General features: G+C 46.8%; 7 protein-coding genes across 7 annotated transcripts; 5 read left to right on the forward strand and 2 right to left on the reverse strand.

Annotated features, from left to right (window-relative positions):
- Positions 1-239: 239 nt before the first annotated feature.
- DFL_006152 (uncharacterized protein) lies at positions 240-4,894 on the reverse strand (the record flags this gene model as incomplete). The annotated part of the gene is made up of 11 exons (XM_067635527.1): positions 240-562; positions 620-1,807; positions 1,864-2,016; positions 2,076-2,312; positions 2,369-2,518; positions 2,575-2,825; positions 2,881-3,028; positions 3,101-3,220; positions 3,277-3,485; positions 3,537-4,307; positions 4,389-4,894. 11 exons carry the CDS (start codon positions 4,892-4,894, stop codon positions 240-242), a joined length of 4,056 nt encoding a protein of 1,351 aa, XP_067489946.1.
- Positions 4,895-5,972: 1,078 nt separating this feature from the next.
- On the forward strand, positions 5,973-7,460 carry DFL_006153 (uncharacterized protein; the record flags this gene model as incomplete). Its single annotated transcript, XM_067635528.1, has 1 exon — positions 5,973-7,460. The coding sequence occupies one exon, from the start codon at positions 5,973-5,975 to the stop codon at positions 7,458-7,460; it is 1,488 nt and encodes a 495-aa protein (XP_067489947.1).
- Positions 7,461-7,545: 85 nt separating this feature from the next.
- Positions 7,546-8,408, reverse strand: DFL_006154 (uncharacterized protein; the record flags this gene model as incomplete). Its single annotated transcript, XM_067635529.1, has 2 exons — positions 7,546-8,117; positions 8,186-8,408. 2 exons carry the CDS (start codon positions 8,406-8,408, stop codon positions 7,546-7,548), a joined length of 795 nt encoding a protein of 264 aa, XP_067489948.1.
- Positions 8,409-8,685: 277 nt separating this feature from the next.
- On the forward strand, positions 8,686-9,802 carry DFL_006155 (uncharacterized protein; the record flags this gene model as incomplete). The annotated part of the gene is made up of 3 exons (XM_067635530.1): positions 8,686-8,709; positions 8,798-8,960; positions 9,114-9,802. 3 exons carry the CDS (start codon positions 8,686-8,688, stop codon positions 9,800-9,802), a joined length of 876 nt encoding a protein of 291 aa, XP_067489949.1.
- A 1,016-nt stretch (positions 9,803-10,818) lies between these two features.
- Positions 10,819-12,008, forward strand: DFL_006156 (uncharacterized protein; the record flags this gene model as incomplete). The annotated part of the gene is made up of 5 exons (XM_067635531.1): positions 10,819-10,861; positions 10,933-11,000; positions 11,081-11,424; positions 11,489-11,699; positions 11,763-12,008. The coding sequence occupies 5 exons, from the start codon at positions 10,819-10,821 to the stop codon at positions 12,006-12,008; spliced, it is 912 nt and encodes a 303-aa protein (XP_067489950.1).
- Positions 12,009-13,620: 1,612 nt separating this feature from the next.
- Positions 13,621-14,227, forward strand: DFL_006157 (uncharacterized protein; the record flags this gene model as incomplete). Its single annotated transcript, XM_067635532.1, has 2 exons — positions 13,621-13,691; positions 13,759-14,227. The coding sequence occupies 2 exons, from the start codon at positions 13,621-13,623 to the stop codon at positions 14,225-14,227; spliced, it is 540 nt and encodes a 179-aa protein (XP_067489951.1).
- A 1,106-nt stretch (positions 14,228-15,333) lies between these two features.
- On the forward strand, positions 15,334-16,686 carry DFL_006158 (uncharacterized protein; the record flags this gene model as incomplete). Its single annotated transcript, XM_067635533.1, has 2 exons — positions 15,334-15,448; positions 15,599-16,686. 2 exons carry the CDS (start codon positions 15,334-15,336, stop codon positions 16,684-16,686), a joined length of 1,203 nt encoding a protein of 400 aa, XP_067489952.1.
- Between the last annotated feature and the right edge of the window lie 839 nt (positions 16,687-17,525).

Raw genomic sequence — 17,525 nt, forward strand, 5'->3', positions numbered from 1 at the left:
AAATCCTGCGGATTTATATAGAACTAAACGAAGATCTCCAAAATAAAAACGCCGAAACTGCATTCATGTCTTTGGACCGTTAGTACATGTAATTTTGTAAAGCGTCTATACACGCGGAAATGTTCAAATAAGGATCAAAGATAGGTGATTTCAAAACGAACTCTAGCGGCAGAAATGATAAAATGGGTAGGCCATAAGAATGTATAAATGCATATTAGATACACCGTATTGGGCGATAGTTACGCTCGCAGCATTTGGAAGGATAGGTTCACTTCGGTCACCCACTCTCTATTAACGGGCACTGAGTACCGAGCTTCAAGCGGAACCACTCGGAATTCATTACCTTTGGGTTTACCATCAGCTTCGTCCTCAAGAGGTACCACAATCTGATTGGATCTGAGCTTGACAACGGATCCATCTTCATCAGTTGTTCTATAGGTACCTTCTTTTGCCTTCATAGCGTAATACCGTCCTTGTTTTAACATCCCTTTTGGAACCCACTCAAAGGATTCTTTCTGGAAATGTGAGGCTTTGATGGAAGTAACTCCATGTTCAAATTTTTCTAAAAACATATCAAGTTAGCTTTCAAGATGTGAGTTAGTAATAAGGCATCACATACTAGCTGTACTATCCGATTCGTCTACCCAGACAAGAGTGCCACGGGGTAATTGGTCGTCAAAGTCAGCTGTGAGTCGATAAGCTCTGATGTTTTTCTCAGTCGCGACTATAGGTAGTGATGAAGAGCCCGAAGAAAATGGCAAATCATAGAGGCTTTCTTCCTGCTCTTCAAAGGTTGGCGGGTATCCTCGTTCACCGGCCGCATCGTCTACTGAATTTTCGTGGCGGCCTGCAATAGATATCGATACCGGAGTATTATTTGTAGATTTCGAAGGATCTATCTCAGTTTCAATGTTTCCCCGCCTGTAACAGGGATCATAGGACTCCGGAGAATGCACAATGTCCCGCGCATCGGTGATCGCTTCACCGGGCGCGATTTTCAAACTAGATGAGGTCTCCGGAAGAGGGTGGGAGCTGCTGGTCGATCGTGAACGTTGATGTTTTGGGTTGGCGGGCCCAGGGAAAAGATATTCAATACCAGTTTTATCTAACGCCTCTGGGGGGATAAAAACTTTCTGCAATTCTCTATCCCGCCTGAGAATGTCAAATGATGCTGGCCTTCGGAGTTGGTGGTTGTGTTCGCCTTCAGGAGTTAGAAGCCCTGGGGCAGTGTTTGCACTCTGAGGAGCCTTACGTCCCCCTTGGCTTGCAGCATCTAGAGACGCTTGTCTAGCCTCCTCCACCGGTTTCTTCTCAGCATCCCGGGATTGGCTTGACTGTTTCCTAAACCTCTTCGGAATGGTCAAATCCTCAGCAGTCCACTCGCTGGGTTGAGAGGGGGTCAAGACTGCGCCTCCGCTGCTGGATTCAGGCTGTAGCAGGTCATCTTCCGTAACATCCTCAATTATAGGAGGCTTCGGGTCTCCCATATCGTAGAGCAGCTTCTCCTCTGTTTGATTAAGAAGATCAAGCAATTCCTCCGCATCCAAGGGTCTTGTCAACTTTTGAGTCGGGAGGGCATATTCTATCGCTGCCGTTTCCATAACAATTCTTTTATAATGCTCTGCGGAGTAATTTCTGGTGGTGGGGGTCCTCTTCAACTGTTTCCCTCTTGTTTGCACAATAGATCGGTCATCGGAGTTTTCAACTTGCGACTCTGATTTTGGCGCTTCGACGATCGTCTTTGGCTCTATGGAAAAACCAAACCTCTTTGCGCTTTCTGTCAATCTAGCGTAAAACAAATTATCGGCTAGGAAGATATGTTAGCATTGCACCAATCACCGTTTCAGAAAAGAGTCGTCATACTCGTAGAGTCTTTGAATTGGATCCGTCCAACACCCTCAGGCAGCTTCTCTACTTTCTGTTCACCTTGCCTAGTAGGCCGATAGAACTCGGCGGCTCCGTTGAAAAGATTACCTCTTTTCAATTCAGCGAACCTCTCGAAAAAGTTTGCATGCACTATAAAAGAACACCGTTTAGAAGAAGAGTATAAAATAGATACTTCAGGATTAACTCACGAGTTTGGGACAGATAACAACTTCCATCCCGCGAACGTGCTAGGATCCTGCCTTTGCGTCGAACTTCATCCCAAACAACAACAATTTCTACATCATTCATAGATACGTTGTTTGCGGCAGCAATATGTTCTGCGAAAAGCTTGACCATTACATGCTCATTCCTCTTCGCGTGTTGGATCTTCAGAGCATGTAATTCATTGCTCATATACTTCAGTTGTTGAAGGAAATCATCCGCGGCTAGCAAATAGGAGTCAGCAGATGTCCCAAATAACTCGAATGGTAAGAATTCGTACCTTCACGCTTTCTGAATTTAAATTCTGCAACACCAGAGACTTTCTGCAACCGCGGAGTTCGGTTACGAAATCCAGCCTCACCCTTCGTCATAGTAAGGGTTACAATACAGTTATCTTCGCTACTATTACTCTCGAGATTAATCTCGTCCACTACACCCCCCATGCCGATTAGTAACAGTTGTAGTAAAGAGTTCTGGGCTACTCACAGAGCAACTTAAGATCAGTTATTTCATCCTCATTCGTCCGCGTCGCTCGAAAGTGAACCAACATTTCAACGTGTTCAGAATGTTTAAACGCATCCCGTTTGAGAGTGTCTGCGATGTCTTCAACGCCAATAGTCTTGTAGTGAAGAAGGTTTGTATGTGTAACATGGCGTCTGACAATCGTTTTTGTAGTGCCTCTATCATTTTCGATCCTGAAGGTAACGCTTTCAAGATAGGCTTGGAAAGAATCATCACTGGAAAAGTTAGGTCCAAGGAGTTGGTCGTCGTATTACAAGAAAGGGCACTCACGCCATGGAGTTTAAGATTGCAACTTGTCTGCCGTCGACCTCGCTGTCAACTTCATACGCAAAATAGTTCCCCTGTTCTCCAGTTGATATTGCTTTTGCTGTCTTGAAAGCAATCGGTTCTGTGAAAGCTCTCTCGAATTTCATTTCATCTAATATTAGTTTTAATGAGTATATTATATCATAAACCCTTAAACGTGCCGAATATCGATTAGAATACATACTATGCATGTTCAAGTCTCTGATTCCAAGGGTGACGACTTTTCTTGCCTGAGAGTCCCTAACATTATGCAGAATCCATTGGACCTTCCCGTGGTAATGGCAACCGATCGTACCATTAGTTACTACCGAATCTTATTAGTATCAGGTCGTAAATAAGCACCTTAACAATGATTCTTACGTGTGAATCTCTCGAGTTTCTGTGCATGTGGTTCGAAGTCCTCGTCTTCATCTTCAAACGGCTCGCACAAACAAGCAAAAAGACCCTCATTATATTCGCCATTCTCGATTGCATTTTTCCAGTTCCCATGAAACCTTGCATGCAAACATATAGTTTCAAAGACAGCCACTCCGTCGCCAACACGAGTCTCCAGGCAGAGTTCAAATACACTAGCGATTTTATTAGTGTATAGTTTTTAAGCTGAATGGGTTTTCTCTTACATATCAGTCGCAGTCGCCCGCGATGCCCGCGGGGGCCGATCCTCTTCTCGAATAGGCTGTTGTGCGATTTCGACTGGCTCTAAATTCACTCCCGGTACGATCCTCTCCGGTTCTATTGGAGTTGGGGTTTCAAATGGTGACGACACAAACCCATTTTTGCGGGTTGGTCGACGAGTCGGTAGCTCGATTGGTGCTATGTTTATACTTGCTGCCGTAGCTTGCGTATAAGAGCGAGGAACTGGCCAAAAGTCTGCATGTTGATTGTGATTTGAAAAGTTAGGCATAGAAGAGTTTGACGAAGCGTAGAAAGCTGCAGAGGCGGATGGGGATGACGCGAGGTATGTTGTCGACTGCGCGAACGGATGTGGCATTTCAAGGTGAGAATCATCCATTGGGTACGGGGGCATGCCCGTAGACAGTGGAGGGCATGGATGGGGAACTGCAGCGGCAGGCATCCTCTCCAATTGCTCCAATTTGATGAATAGATGAGACAGCTGCTGCTTGAGCTGTTCCGCCGGCATATCACGTTGTTGCCACGCTATTATTGTCTCCAATTTGTGATTCAAGGATTGGACGTCCTGGCGAACCAGATTCACTTCAGAAGAAACATGATGGACCCCAGCGTTGGCTGCCGACACCCCCATTTGAACGTTGTAGATCTCCCTTCTTGCGCCGTGTATCTCCGTTCGGGCTCCATGGAGGTCCATGCGGTGCCCTTCAGCATATCCAGCAAGATTTCGGACTTCTTCCTGGACAGCATTGGTTTTGTGTCTAGCAGTTGACAGAACGTTTAGCTTCGGTTGTGCCGATTCAATGCTTCCACCGGCATTCATCGATCCAGGAGGGACGTACGTATTGACGAGAGAAACAACCGCATTGATACTCTGAACGTGAATGCTAATTTGATCCCTGATTCCTTGAATATTTGAGGCTTCTTTCACCCACATAATCCTTTTCCAATTGAGTTTTATTCTCTGGCGGGAATTCGAAGGCAACTTCCTAACTCTTACGACTCCCCTCTCTTCAATAAATTCAACTCCCGCTAACGGCGAATACCGTTTAGCGAACTCCTTCAGGTGCCAAATCGTAGCTTGACAGTTTTCTATCATTCGTGCGATAGATTCATAGGCTTGTTCAATTAGTGGCGATGGTACAGCACTGGGAATGGTAGGACCAATAGCACCGCTCTCCACTGAAGTTTTCAGCAGGTCAAGCATCTGTCCTAAATCATACAGCTCATTCTGAACCTCTCGAAACTCCACCGGAGCTGCCTTTCGACCAGAACCGAAGGCCTGCGCTATACCATAGCACATATTTGCAAGGGCGATAACATCGCCAATTTGAATGGGCATAGCCATTATGGCGGGGTAGCTTTACTATCAAACGGGCTAAATGCCTTGATGTTTCTCGAAGAAATTTGCCTCAGGTTGTCCACAAGTCGGAGACAGGGACTCCCATATTTCCCCTGTGCGACCCCGGCCGACCGACGGTGTGCTATACACCGACTTTCTGGAGGTTGCGGGATACGGTGAGACTAGGTATTGTGGATCGTGTGAAGGTGGGGTTGGGTGTTGTCGGTTTACTAGTCGAGCCGTAGCGAACGGACATGTTCTTGCATGGGTTATCAACTTCCGTCGTCTTTATAAGGCTCCTGTGGACCAGTGATAAATCGGGGAGGATTGGAGCAGCTGTGGAACAAATCGTCCGCTTCTATCTAGCTCAAGCTCACAAGGCCGAAAGGTCGAAACTTATAGATTCAGGGCACCGCTTACAAACTATCGCCCCAAGAGTATCCCACTGGATCCTAGCTCCTTTGGGCCTAGCCGCAGATCAGCCTCGGCTTCGCGACCCACTTTTTTTTGCAGAGCCTCATTTTGGAGTGATAGCGCTATGGCGGCGGGCCTTTGGGGGACCTCCGTTCACGGCGAGAGAGCTCAGCTGGTATAGGCATAGGTGACGGATTGTAGATTCCAGGTTTAGAGCTTGGCGCTTTTCGCTTGAACGCTTGAACGACGTGGAGGTCCTGCCCATGTCACACATGTCAGCTGTCCTGGCGAGCCCCGCTATTCCTGAAATCAGTTGAACAGCACATCCCAAAAATGGAGAAGCGGTTCACAAGGCCTGTGAGATCGGAACGGCCTCACGGGAAGGTATATTTCCCAGCCATGGTGCCTTTCCTCGACCAAGGTTGATCCTCTCAACCGCTTTCTTCTAGTACCACCAACAGTTTAACAGCTGCTTCCTATGGTTGGGTCTTCCTCGATATACCTTGCAATATATTGCTAGAAGGCCATTCCCTAAGGAGCTCGACTCGAACTCTACCATTCGTATAGAGAGGGGTAACTTTCCATCTTTTAGTCTTTCAAAGGAACGCTGGCCGGTCCCGTAGCTTGGAATCTCATAACGCACTCTTTCAGCGTTCTTTAAATACGGTAAATGAGGTCAGTTATCGCGAGGCGTGGCCAACCGGCTTCACTTCCTATCGGCTGGCACCGACGGTTCCTGGTCTGCTTTTTTGGCGGCCCAAATTCGAAGGGTCTTTATACCACTTGGCCGGGGCCGGTCCCTGATCTCTTCGTCTGTCTGAGCTTTCTTGGTCTGACATTCGTAAGGCTCCAATCGGAAGACGAAGCAGCGGATTGGATAAGACATTTCCGGGGACCCGGAAAGGACCAGAGTTGGACAGGTCCAACTCTTGAAGATTTGACAGATGACGAATCTTCGGATGCGAACTTGGCTGTGATTAAGGTGAATGTCTGTGACCCGGCTCCCCAGCGCGTCGAGAAGAAACATACCCACCAGGAGAAATCAAAACATTCCCATGGCCAGTCGGAAGGCATCCAGCCAGACGAAGTTATCGAATTCGACATTGAACCTCAAGATGCAAAACCAAAGAAAACACAGACAAGACGCCACAGCGAGCACCACCCGAACCATAGACGGGATGAATTCTCAGAGCACCGCAAAAGACAACCAAGATACTCCATGAGCAGCATGCCTGGCCGGAATGGATTCGAGACCCGGAATGGATTCGAGACCCGAAACCACACCCAGTATTTCATGGAAACTACAAGTACAGATGGTCTCCCCGACTCTAGTGCTTTCAATACATTTGATACCTTTGATACCTTCGACGACACCGCAACCGAGTTTACGCCTTTACCCGAGAATCCGAGATACAGAGCCCGTCGGAACATGCGTCGAAGCTCAACGAACTCAAGTTCCTCCACTCGATCCGCCCAATCCGATAGTTTCTCAATGGCCTCGTCTTCACTTCACGAAAACCCGGCGGATATCCAAAGCATTCCATCTCCTCGTAAGTTCAGACGGAGAACCAACAGCCATACCAGTCCGACATCACCCACGAATAGATTCCGAAGCCTGTCCCCAATCGCCGATTATCACCCACGAAGAGTCCCTTCGCCGACAAATACCGAGCCCTTGTATTACCGATCCGACAGTTCGTATATGCCAACACCCGAGTCCTCAAATACATCTTGGTCTGATTACACACCACCTGTGCAACCTGCACCTCGGTCTCCAGGCAGTACTGTCTCTTATGCCTCGAGCCGAAGCTACGTCCCAGGATCTGCCCCAGAGGCAGTCGAGAATGTTAATGGCGACTTCATCGTCCAGGCCGTACGTTCCTTCTCCGAGAGTGCCGAAGGCCGCTTTTACAAAGTTCGATGGGCAAACACTTGGGAGAGCAAGGCTTCCATGCGGGCAGCGACCGAATCCGGCAAGTATACTGTGAAGGAGGTCTTGGAATCGACATATATGAATGGAAAGGGCCTATATCATGTCAGGTGGCAAGATACTTGGGAATCTGAACAGGAACTTGGGGATATCGACCCCGTCAGAGTATACTGGCAGGAGGTGGCAGCAGGTCGTAGACCACAAGGTCATAGGCAATCTTTTGCTTGAATGTCATTAGTAGAGCATGTGTACCATATCATCAGTATATCCGCATATCCACAGAAGCCATTGCGTTGTTTTTAAAATTAAAGAATCAATCGTCGTCAGAGTCAGAACCATATCCAACCAGTCCGCCTAAGCCGGTGCTAACCTTTGTGACAGCCGTACCCTTATCAGTAGCCTTTAAAGGTGCAGGGGCCGATTTAACAGAGCCAGGTACCGACGGAGTAGACGATTCGCTCGGTGAAACGATTCCAGGTTTCGTGACTTCGGCCTCAACTTTCGGGGTGTCGGATCCAACGTTCGACTTCGCGGATGCTGTATCATTGCTCTCTTGTTTGGTTCCATCACTCATCTTCCGCAGTTTGATGTTTGCACCGAGAGGAGTATCCTTTTCCTTGTCCTTCTTCCGCTTCCTGCGTGCAGGAACAGCCCATGTACTGTTGGCTTCATCGGCGATCGAGGCCGTAGCATTAGGATCGTGATCTGCCTCATACTGTAACTTGCGGAAATCGTCAAGGCGGGATTCTATCTCCTTTTTCTTGGCCTCCTCCTCCGCACGCTGTTCACTGACAATCGAATCGAGAAATTCAACTTCGCCTTCGTCCAGGGAGCGGAATTGGTTTTTAAATTTGAGTTTCTCCTCAAATGCTTCCTGCTTCCGGGCTAGAGTACAAGTCAGCACTCCCAAGACGTATCAGAGTATGTAGTCTTCCATGTTAGAAACTGCGGACCTTTATTCGCCTGGAGGACTTCATATAGCGATTTCCCGTCTTCCTGACTTCCTACAAGGCCTGAGGCGCTCGTGGCTTTCTCCTTCGCTTCCTTGATAGCAGCATCTGCCGCTGCCCAAGCATCTACCGCAGAAGCCTCTTGGGTATCTCCGGTATGAGCATTATGAATTTCGTCAGCGTCGGCGGACTCCAGCCGTCCCGATGATACGAACCCCGAGGACATTGTCGTGACTTGATGTGAAGATGTCGAAGAACGCGTTTAGGCTTTGTGGTAGAAAATCGAAAATCGGCAACACGGTCGCAACGCAGGATGACATCAGCTCCGAGGCCTCGAAGGCCGAAGGGAGCCCTCCATGATCAGTCTCAAGTCCATCGCCTTTTCAATTAATGGGAGACTTGGATTTTATTTCATACAATGTTAGCTCACACCATGAAACCAACATCATATATAATTTGATTCAATTTCCTTAGCTTCACAATTAGACCGCGTCGACGGTGAGATGTCGCATACCGACGTTATATTGGTAAGTCACCAAGTCTATCTTAATATATAATATATAATCTTGGTTGGATGTACATGAAAGGCCCTAACTATCGGATGCATGCGGCCAGGCCGGCGCCGCAGCTGCATTTACAATTGATTTGATCATTTATCCGTTAGACACCATTAAAACCCGCCTACAAGCTTCGTCCGAGTGGACTGCCGGGAAAAAGGCTTTGTTCAAAGGTGCTTATCAGGGCGTGGGTAGTATCATCCTTGCAACTCTACCCTCTTGTAGGCTCATTCTCCTCCATTCCACAGAACCTATTTAAGTAGGCCATAAGGTTACGAGGTTCACGATATCTGCGGCCTCGTTACGTTTGATAAGTATTGCTTTGAGTATAGATGATTAATGATTCACTGATCACATCACGTAAATACATACAGCCGCAACATTCTTCCTCACTTATAACTTCCTCGTCAAAAATCTTTCGTCTACACTCATCCCTTCTAACAAGCCGCACTCTCAAGCGTTGCAATCCGCAGTCCATTCTTTATCCTCCGCGATCGCGGAAACTACATCATGCGCAATTCTCACCCCAGCTGAAGTTATAAAACAAAATGCCCAAGTGGCCTCACCAACATCCCGAGCTACAACTTCATTATCCCTCATAGTTTTCCGAACGCTGCTCAAGGAACCAAAAGGCCTGTTTAGAGGCTACACCGCACTCGTATCCCGTAATCTTCCATTTACGGCTATGCAATTCCCACTTTACGAGGATATAAGAAGAAGGATTTATGAATACGAAGGAATAGCACATCCTTCACTCGCTCAAGTTGGTATCATCACTGCCATTTCCGCCGGATCTGCTGGATCCTTTGCAGCTGCAATAACCACGCCATTGGACGTTATAAAAACACGGATGATGCTGTTGAAATGTGGCGGTAAACATGGCTCTGGGGGAATGTTTAAAACCGCAAAGGTGATTATTAGAACCGAAGGTCCCAAAGCAATCTGGAAGGGGGGTCTGCTTCGAGCTGTGTGGACATTTTTAGGGAGTGGATTATACCTTGGGATGTTTGAGAGCTCAAAGATATACTTATCACGGAGACGAGAGGGAAAAGAGCAATTATAGCTAGTATATAAAAGACAGCTCAGGTTCCTTGTGGGTTCTGGTTCCAATGCATTTAGAAAGTGATTTGTTTGATTTAATTTGCACCATCGGCGCCAACGGTATTTAATAAAAGTTTCATACTCATCTGTGCATATATGGTGAGCGAGGCGCCCAGGAAGAATCGGAAGTCTATTTTGACCGAGCCTTACAATATAAGCTTAAATCCATGCCCAGACTCGGCTTCAAGACGCAAGCGATAAGCCCCGACAACCACTGCCTTACCGGTTCGAGTCGTATACGCATATTCGGGATTTAACATCTGTTACATTATATTAGCGAGGCAGTGCATGTCTTGGGGACTACGTTAGCCATGGAGGGTTCAATGGTATTGTAACACTAAAGTCGAATTTCCATTGAGGGCACAGTCCGGATATTCATATCGAGGTATCTGGGCAAAGAACATTTAGACAGGGGCCCAATTTGTTGGCTTTTTGTCGTATCATCCATCCCGATTTGGACTTGCAGCACCCAATGCACCAATCAGAGCATCGTATTCATCCGGGGCCGTTCAAAACTGGAACCCGGTTGCTTTCCATTCCGATCACCGATGCAGAAGTGGATTAGGGATGATCCGAAAAACTCCACTGGTATATGTAAGCAAAAAGTTTGGGAAGCGAAAGATAAATCTTTGTTTATAAGTCGGGCTTATATAAGTCATTGGACTGTGAAATTTCGAAGAAAAAGTGCCAAAGGCTTTTAGACTCAAGGGCGTCGCGCATCGGTTCCAATTAACTTGCTATTTCTCATAAATTTGAAGGAAACAATATATTAATAAAGAAACATCGGGTTGAACCGTGGTTAAGAATCGAGGAGGCTGGTCCGGAGCAAAGAGCAATATTGACACGATCTTCCGACACTCATATTGTTACCGGATACACACAAAATACGGGCCGAGTCGGATCGTATAAATATATTCGGCCGGAGAATCCATCGCGCATCGGTCCCGTATCTCGTACAACGTTCAATTTCCCCCAAAGATGGAAGCTACGCTGCTAGAAATCCGACAAACCAGACAGAGACGTAGGTCGCACATTCGGAACCTCCCGCCTCCCTTCTCGGGTATGCTAACTTGATCGAAATAATCCTCGAAGCGGCTCTGCGGTCATACTATCATTATAATCCGTCTGAAGTTGTGGCAATCGTAGCTTTGGTGCTTTACGTAAGATACTCTCGCCAACATGGCCATGGCGATACCACCCATTACCCAGAAACAGTTGCTAATGATCTAATAACCTATAGGGAATCACGACGTTCGCCCATTTCTTCCAATACTTCCGTTATCGAGCATGGTACATTACAGTTCTGCTAATAGCAGGTGTAATGCAGACATTTGGGTATCTTGCCCGTTTATTCTCTGCAAGGGACGTACACAGCCGAAGCTTATATATTGCTCAGTTTGTACTTGTGGTTCTGGCGCCAGTGTTTACCGCCGCGGGTGACTATATCATCTTGGGGAGACTGTTGGAGAGAGTCTTACCGGGTGGGTCCCGGGCAAAGGCGCTGGGACTACCAGCGAGGTGGATCACATGGATTTTCGTGTCCAGTGATTTGATTAGTTTCGTGATGCAGGGTATAGGTGCTGCGTAAGTACTGATTCGTTCCTGTAGATGTATTCGTCATCTATCGAAGGCTAATCACGGGGTATAGAATTATATCTGCGAATACCGATGGACGGAACCCAGCCGCCCAGCTACGTGGACAGCATATCATCATGGCCGGTTTAGCGATCCAAATTGCGTTTTTCAGTTTCTTTGTCTGCGCAGTTATCCGATTTCATACTAAGACCAGAGAGTCGCACCCGGGTGCGAAATGGCGTGTCTTGGTTTACTGTCTATATGTCAGCTGCGCTTGTATCCTCGTAAGTTATTTTTCTGTTGAGGGGCCTCGTTGAGAATAAGCTGCTAAAGTATTTCATTACTAGATCCGTTCGGTCTACAGAATCGTCGAGTTCGCACAAGGTTGGGATGGTTATCTAATGTCCCACGAGGTGTACTTCTACGTCCTAGAGGCCTTGCCAATGTTACCATGCTTGGTTATCTTCAATATCTTCCACCCGTCGAAGTACTTGCCGGAACCGAAACCCGCGGAGGAAAACCAGGACATTACCTTGGAGAATCAGACACCCTATGGTAGCCGGGAGGGCATCGCATCGACGTCGAATTATTAACAACTCTCGTAGACTTGGGGTGGTATAAATTTGATGATATTGAATTCAACTAGGCTATAGACCGGATAATTTTGGTAAATTGGATCTTGAGTGGCACAAAAAACTAGAGTATTGTTTTAGAGTCCTTTGCAATCGACTTTCTATTACAGGGTGAGTGGTATTGTGCCCCGGGTAGATCTCACCGCATAGATTCTCAGCAGAACTTCACTTTTGACCAATTAAACGTGCGTCATCTGTATATACCAGATCCAGTCCAGCACAGTGCCACTCTATAATAGCTTTTGCTAAACATAAAATATATAGCCCAATAGCCAAGCAGGCCTGGAAACGAAAAAAGAAGAGAAAGAAGAGGGAAGATTGAATTTAAGACTCGTATATATCGATCCTTGTTGCGCGCGTGATTTGGTATGTGGTAAATTGGATATCATCATCATGGCCTGGTTCAAACCACAAGCATACACAGGGATCACGATCAACACGTTTAACAGAGTGTCGCAACGTTGTGTAATCATGCAAGCTAAGACGAATAACGAGGCAAATTATAATAGTCACTACGTGGATCCATATGGATGGATACACGGGCAGTGTTTTTTTTTTACGGCAGGATCTGGGCCCGATGATATGAACCAAAATACTCATAAAATTTCCGAACGTTGAGTTTTCAACATTTGCAAGCCGCAACTGCTTGTTGCTAAGAATAACTAGAGGGAGTTAGTGCGGTAGCCACATTTTGTACGTAGACTTGCTGATTGAAGCTAAGAAGTAAGGCTGAGTCGAGAGAGCCACAGACACTTACGTCGTCCACACACATAGATATTACACAACACACTGTTTACCGCTTGCTGCAAACAGTAAAAAAGTCTAAACGGGATTTTCCTTCAAGTTGTTCGGGTGGGCATGGGGTGAAACTGTGCTAAGTTTGATCAAACCTGCCTGACACAGCCCCTGGAAAGGCATCTCCAACACCTGTTTCTAACCTCCGTTGGAGTAAAATGAAGCATTATGAGCAGTTGTACCTATACAAGACCCAGACAATTTTTCTTTCGAATTTTCCTTGCGATTTCCGAGGGAGGAAGGTAGCAGTACGGTCAAAGTTAGATCGAAGCTTTCCGGAGGGTTTGCCGGGGGCCTTGCCAGACTGCAAAGATGATGTCCCAGCCGGCCTGTCTCGGACTTGCTTGTCACTAGTTTTGACATGTCCATGTATGTAGGGGCGCCGGCACTTTCTGGAAACGAAGTTTAGGCGGCCTAGACTGTTTTGAGACAGCAGGTTTTCCAAAGAGGTGTCCAGGATAGATTGTGTATGGCATGCAGGAGAAACAGCCTCTCTCCACAGAGATCTCACCTCCCCTTCGATTGCATGTCCCCCTCGGGAAGAACAAGGGACGGACTTCTTGAGTAAAAGTAGGTGGGTCGAAGTATTTATATAAGCTTTGCATGAGCCCTCCATTCCACTTTTTATTCTATCCTCCAGTCCGGTCACAATATTGCATTTTATATCCTCAGCTCTCTACTAAATCAATTCTCCGACTCCTAAGTCTTCATAGCATCGCTATATAAGTATATAAATATCATTATTTAAAATACATATAGAAATATATATATCCTCACAATGCAGCTCAAGAACCTCATCGTTGCTTCTCTTGCCACTGTTGGCAGCGCTGCTGTCATCCAGGACCGACAGTATGTAATCCCAACTAGAGAGCTGGATAATATGAATGATCATTATTAACCGGAATGCATGATATAGAATCCCAGATAACCTGATTCCAACTGAAGTCCAAGGCATCTTTACCGAGCTCCCAACCGAGGTCCGGGGTATCTTCAGCCAGGTCACCAACTTCGTCCCACTGATCACTGCCATCCCGCCATCTCTTGCATCCGAGATCGAGAGCGTCATCGAGACCCTCCCGACATCCGCCTATCCATCTTTCATCTCCTCTATCATCTCTCAACTCCCACCTGATCTCCAGTCTTCTTTCAGCGATTTTCAGGCATCTATCACGAGCCAGATTGGTGATTTGGCTACTTTGACCGATATTCCTACCACCGCTGCCCCAACCGGTACTGAGAGCGTTCCAACAAACACCGATACTACCGGCAGTGGTACTACCTCTGCTCCAACTACTACCGATATCCCCAACTCTGGCTCGAAGACATTTGTCGGTCTTGGCGTCATGGGCGTTGCTGGTGTTTTGGGCCTTGCCCTTGCACTGTAGGCAGGCATGATGGGGATTCCTCGTTCATTTTACCTTTAATGTATACAAGATATAGTACACAACGAATAACCGCTTTGATAGCGCATGCATCTAGGTCCCTCGTATAGCAGTTGGGTAAATAGGGACAGGATCGTGTGTGTTTTCTTTCTTTCTTTCTTTGACTATTTTTTGGCGTTCCTTAGGTTTTTTTTTTTTTTGGGGGGGGGTTCGTCTTCGCATTTCTTTCTTTTCTTCTTTTATTTCTTACAAAGAAATCCTTTTGATCGAACCGGTCATTGATATGATATTCCTTTCCTCGGTTCCATCTTTAAATATTTTGTATTCAAAATAATACTTAATACAGACAACATGAATCAAAGGAGACTCGTTTAATATTGTGACCGCGACCATGACTTGCGTTGGATACGTTGGATTTCTAGAATTGAATCTTGTCCCCGAACTATTTGAGCCTTGTGCATTTGCCTTTGCATTTGACGGTTCGACCGGACTGGGTCGAGCTCTGACCGGCAGACGGCTTGCTTTTTAAAGTACCCTCCTGAGACCCGAAAGAGTTCGAACTGATTGGAATCTTCTGAGATATTATTAATAGCACACTGCTAATCTAGGTATATCGAAATCCGAACTTACCTTAACTCAAGACATGCAGACCTAGGTTGCGCAATGACGACGTTCACGCCATGCATGTAACATCGCCAGAATCAAATTATATATAATGTGATCAAAGTGCAACCGATTTGGAACGCGAACGTTGACCGGGAATTGTACCCTTCCTGAGTAAAGTGCGGTGGGAATATAATATAATCGAGTACCTGCCTAAGTTAGGGATGTTCCAATAGGTTCTAATAAGGGTCTTGGTATTTGTCTACCTGGAACAGCCCATTGCCCTCGCTCAGTATTAACGAACGGCCCTTCACACGGTCACGACCAGGTCTCCTTAATGTAATCCAGTCGAGCCCAATCGTCATCAGATCTTGGTCCCCCGCCTCCTCGAACGTTATCTGTGCCTATTCCATCCTTTTTCATCCTTTTCTCTCCCTTCGAGTGATCTTATCATCCCGTATTCCACCTCACCTCGAAACTTCGTATTCGATTTCAACTTACCCAACATGGCGTCCGACAACAACCAACGGCTGGCATCCCCGCCTCTGTCCCAGCGGATACCAATAGCTCGACTCGAACTGTCGTCCAAGAATGGCACACCCGTAAACGACGAATTAGACGGTAAGCTATCAATCTTTCCCCTCTTCGTCTCTCCCCTCCGTACCTTGGCGTAGCTTACGGAATGCCCCTGCCATACAATATCAAGGGGACCCTCTTCCTAGCTTGGCCGAAGATGAACGAAGCAGCTAATATGTCGAATGTGTTGAACAGCCTACTCCAAAGCCCTACTAATCGAGTTCTCCTGGTCCGATCTCTCGCCTCCTCCTCCACCGAATCGTGTAACAACCTACATTCTCGAATGGGACGAAAAACCTATCGTCCTTCCCCTCCTTGAAGAACAACGATGGGAATGGGATGCCCCTATCGAAGCTCCCCAAGAGATCACTTTCGATGGAACAAAACTCACAAACCTGCCCACTCCAACCGAAGATGAAGATACTGTAATGCTCATAGCTCTGATACCCGGTACCGTACCTCACATATCAAAGGTATATCTACGGCAGAAGCGGGCGGCGATTGCTCCACCCATCGCAGCGGGAACGGAACAAGAGGAAGAGCACTCTGCACCCCTGGAAATCCCGGTTAAGACTCTACCCCAGACGTATCCGCTTTCTTCGGAGTTTTTGGGCGCGAATTATCGGTACATTGCCGACCTAATACTGTTAGACGTGGAAAGCTCGGCGACGAAAACTCGAGGTAGCAAACGCGGCATTTTACACACCGTATTCGCGGTCCGAAGACTGGAAGATATTGAAGCAAAACTCAAAGCTGGAGCCATAGGAATAGGTGAGAATAGTAAACACCTAAAAGAGGAGAAGGCATGGATAGAAGAGGAGTTTGGTATCACACTTGAAAGAATTGCACAGGCGAGACCTGCCGGTGGAATCGTACAGGCAGAAACACCAGATGTCACCATCAAGTCTGCGGTAACAGATACGCCCACATCGCCTACGGCTACGGCAAAGGAATGGACGTCGCAGGCGACGTTGGCTTCTACGGGTTTGGGGCATAGATATGACGATCCACCGGTGCCGTGGCCCACATCGCCGAATCCGAAGTATCCGGCTGGAGCATATCAGCCGAACATAAAGGGTGCAGCACCACTGCTGCAGATGGATGTAATCAAAGCTATTCCTCCACCTGGAGGCGCACACGGGTTGGGATTAATACCCGGATTCGAAGGATTGGATGTGAAAGACGAGGGACGGGTTGTCAAGGGAGACGTTATGGACGATGATGACGATGATGACGATTTGTTCCAGTTACCGATAAGCCCGAGGGTGACTACTCAGTTCTAATGTTTCTTTTTTCTTTCCTTTTCTCCCTTTCCTATCATCATCACGGCGGTGTTTTAAATGGGTCGAAGGTGTACTAGGATATCAAATCTATGAATTGGCGCCCGTTACTTGCAACCTGGGTGTCATAGCTTGGAAGTATAATGATTTTTGACGACACGACAGCGGCGGCTTGAGCTTGCGGCAATTGTATGTCAAGCGAATGAGTTTAGCGGAGTTAATTTCACACGCATAAAAATGAATTCAGGAAGCGGCATGGCATGCCGCTTGGGTTATGATCAACTGAATACGAGGTGGTGCACAAAATTTTAATCCTGTGATGTATCTATAATTATAAATCTAGGGTGGCGGTTCCGTGTATTATTTTAGCTACGATACATATATGCATACGTCTTTTCTGAGATAACAAAGGAAAATAATGTCTATATCTAGTTGTCTTCAGTCGTAAGACGTTAATAGATATTCGAGAAGGTCGTGATCGATAAGTATTGGATGGCTGGCACCCGTCTGTATTGTGGTAACAAATGAAATGGTTTTGAATAAAATGAATGCGAGAGGTTGAAAGCTGTGGTATGAAAGCCTTGTGCAGGGTTGACCTCACGCATCGCGCAATGCCTTGCATACGTAGGAAGCAGAAGCCCGGTCCTGTTATTGGGTGGGCATGCTTCCATTTCGGTTGGTGCATGGTGCATTGCGATATGCCCAATCAATTATTGTGACAGAAAATCTTTTACAGAGAATCGTGGTCAATTTCGCCCTTACATCCAATGTCGGATATTTCGTAGTTTTAAACGACCGTGCGTTCGTAACTTCGTGTCATTCGTGATTTATTCGTTCATCGT

Source organism: Arthrobotrys flagrans, assembly GCF_004000055.1.
Source record: "Arthrobotrys flagrans strain CBS H-5679 chromosome Unknown unitig_9, whole genome shotgun sequence".
Classification (NCBI taxonomy): domain Eukaryota; kingdom Fungi; phylum Ascomycota; class Orbiliomycetes; order Orbiliales; family Orbiliaceae; genus Arthrobotrys; species Arthrobotrys flagrans.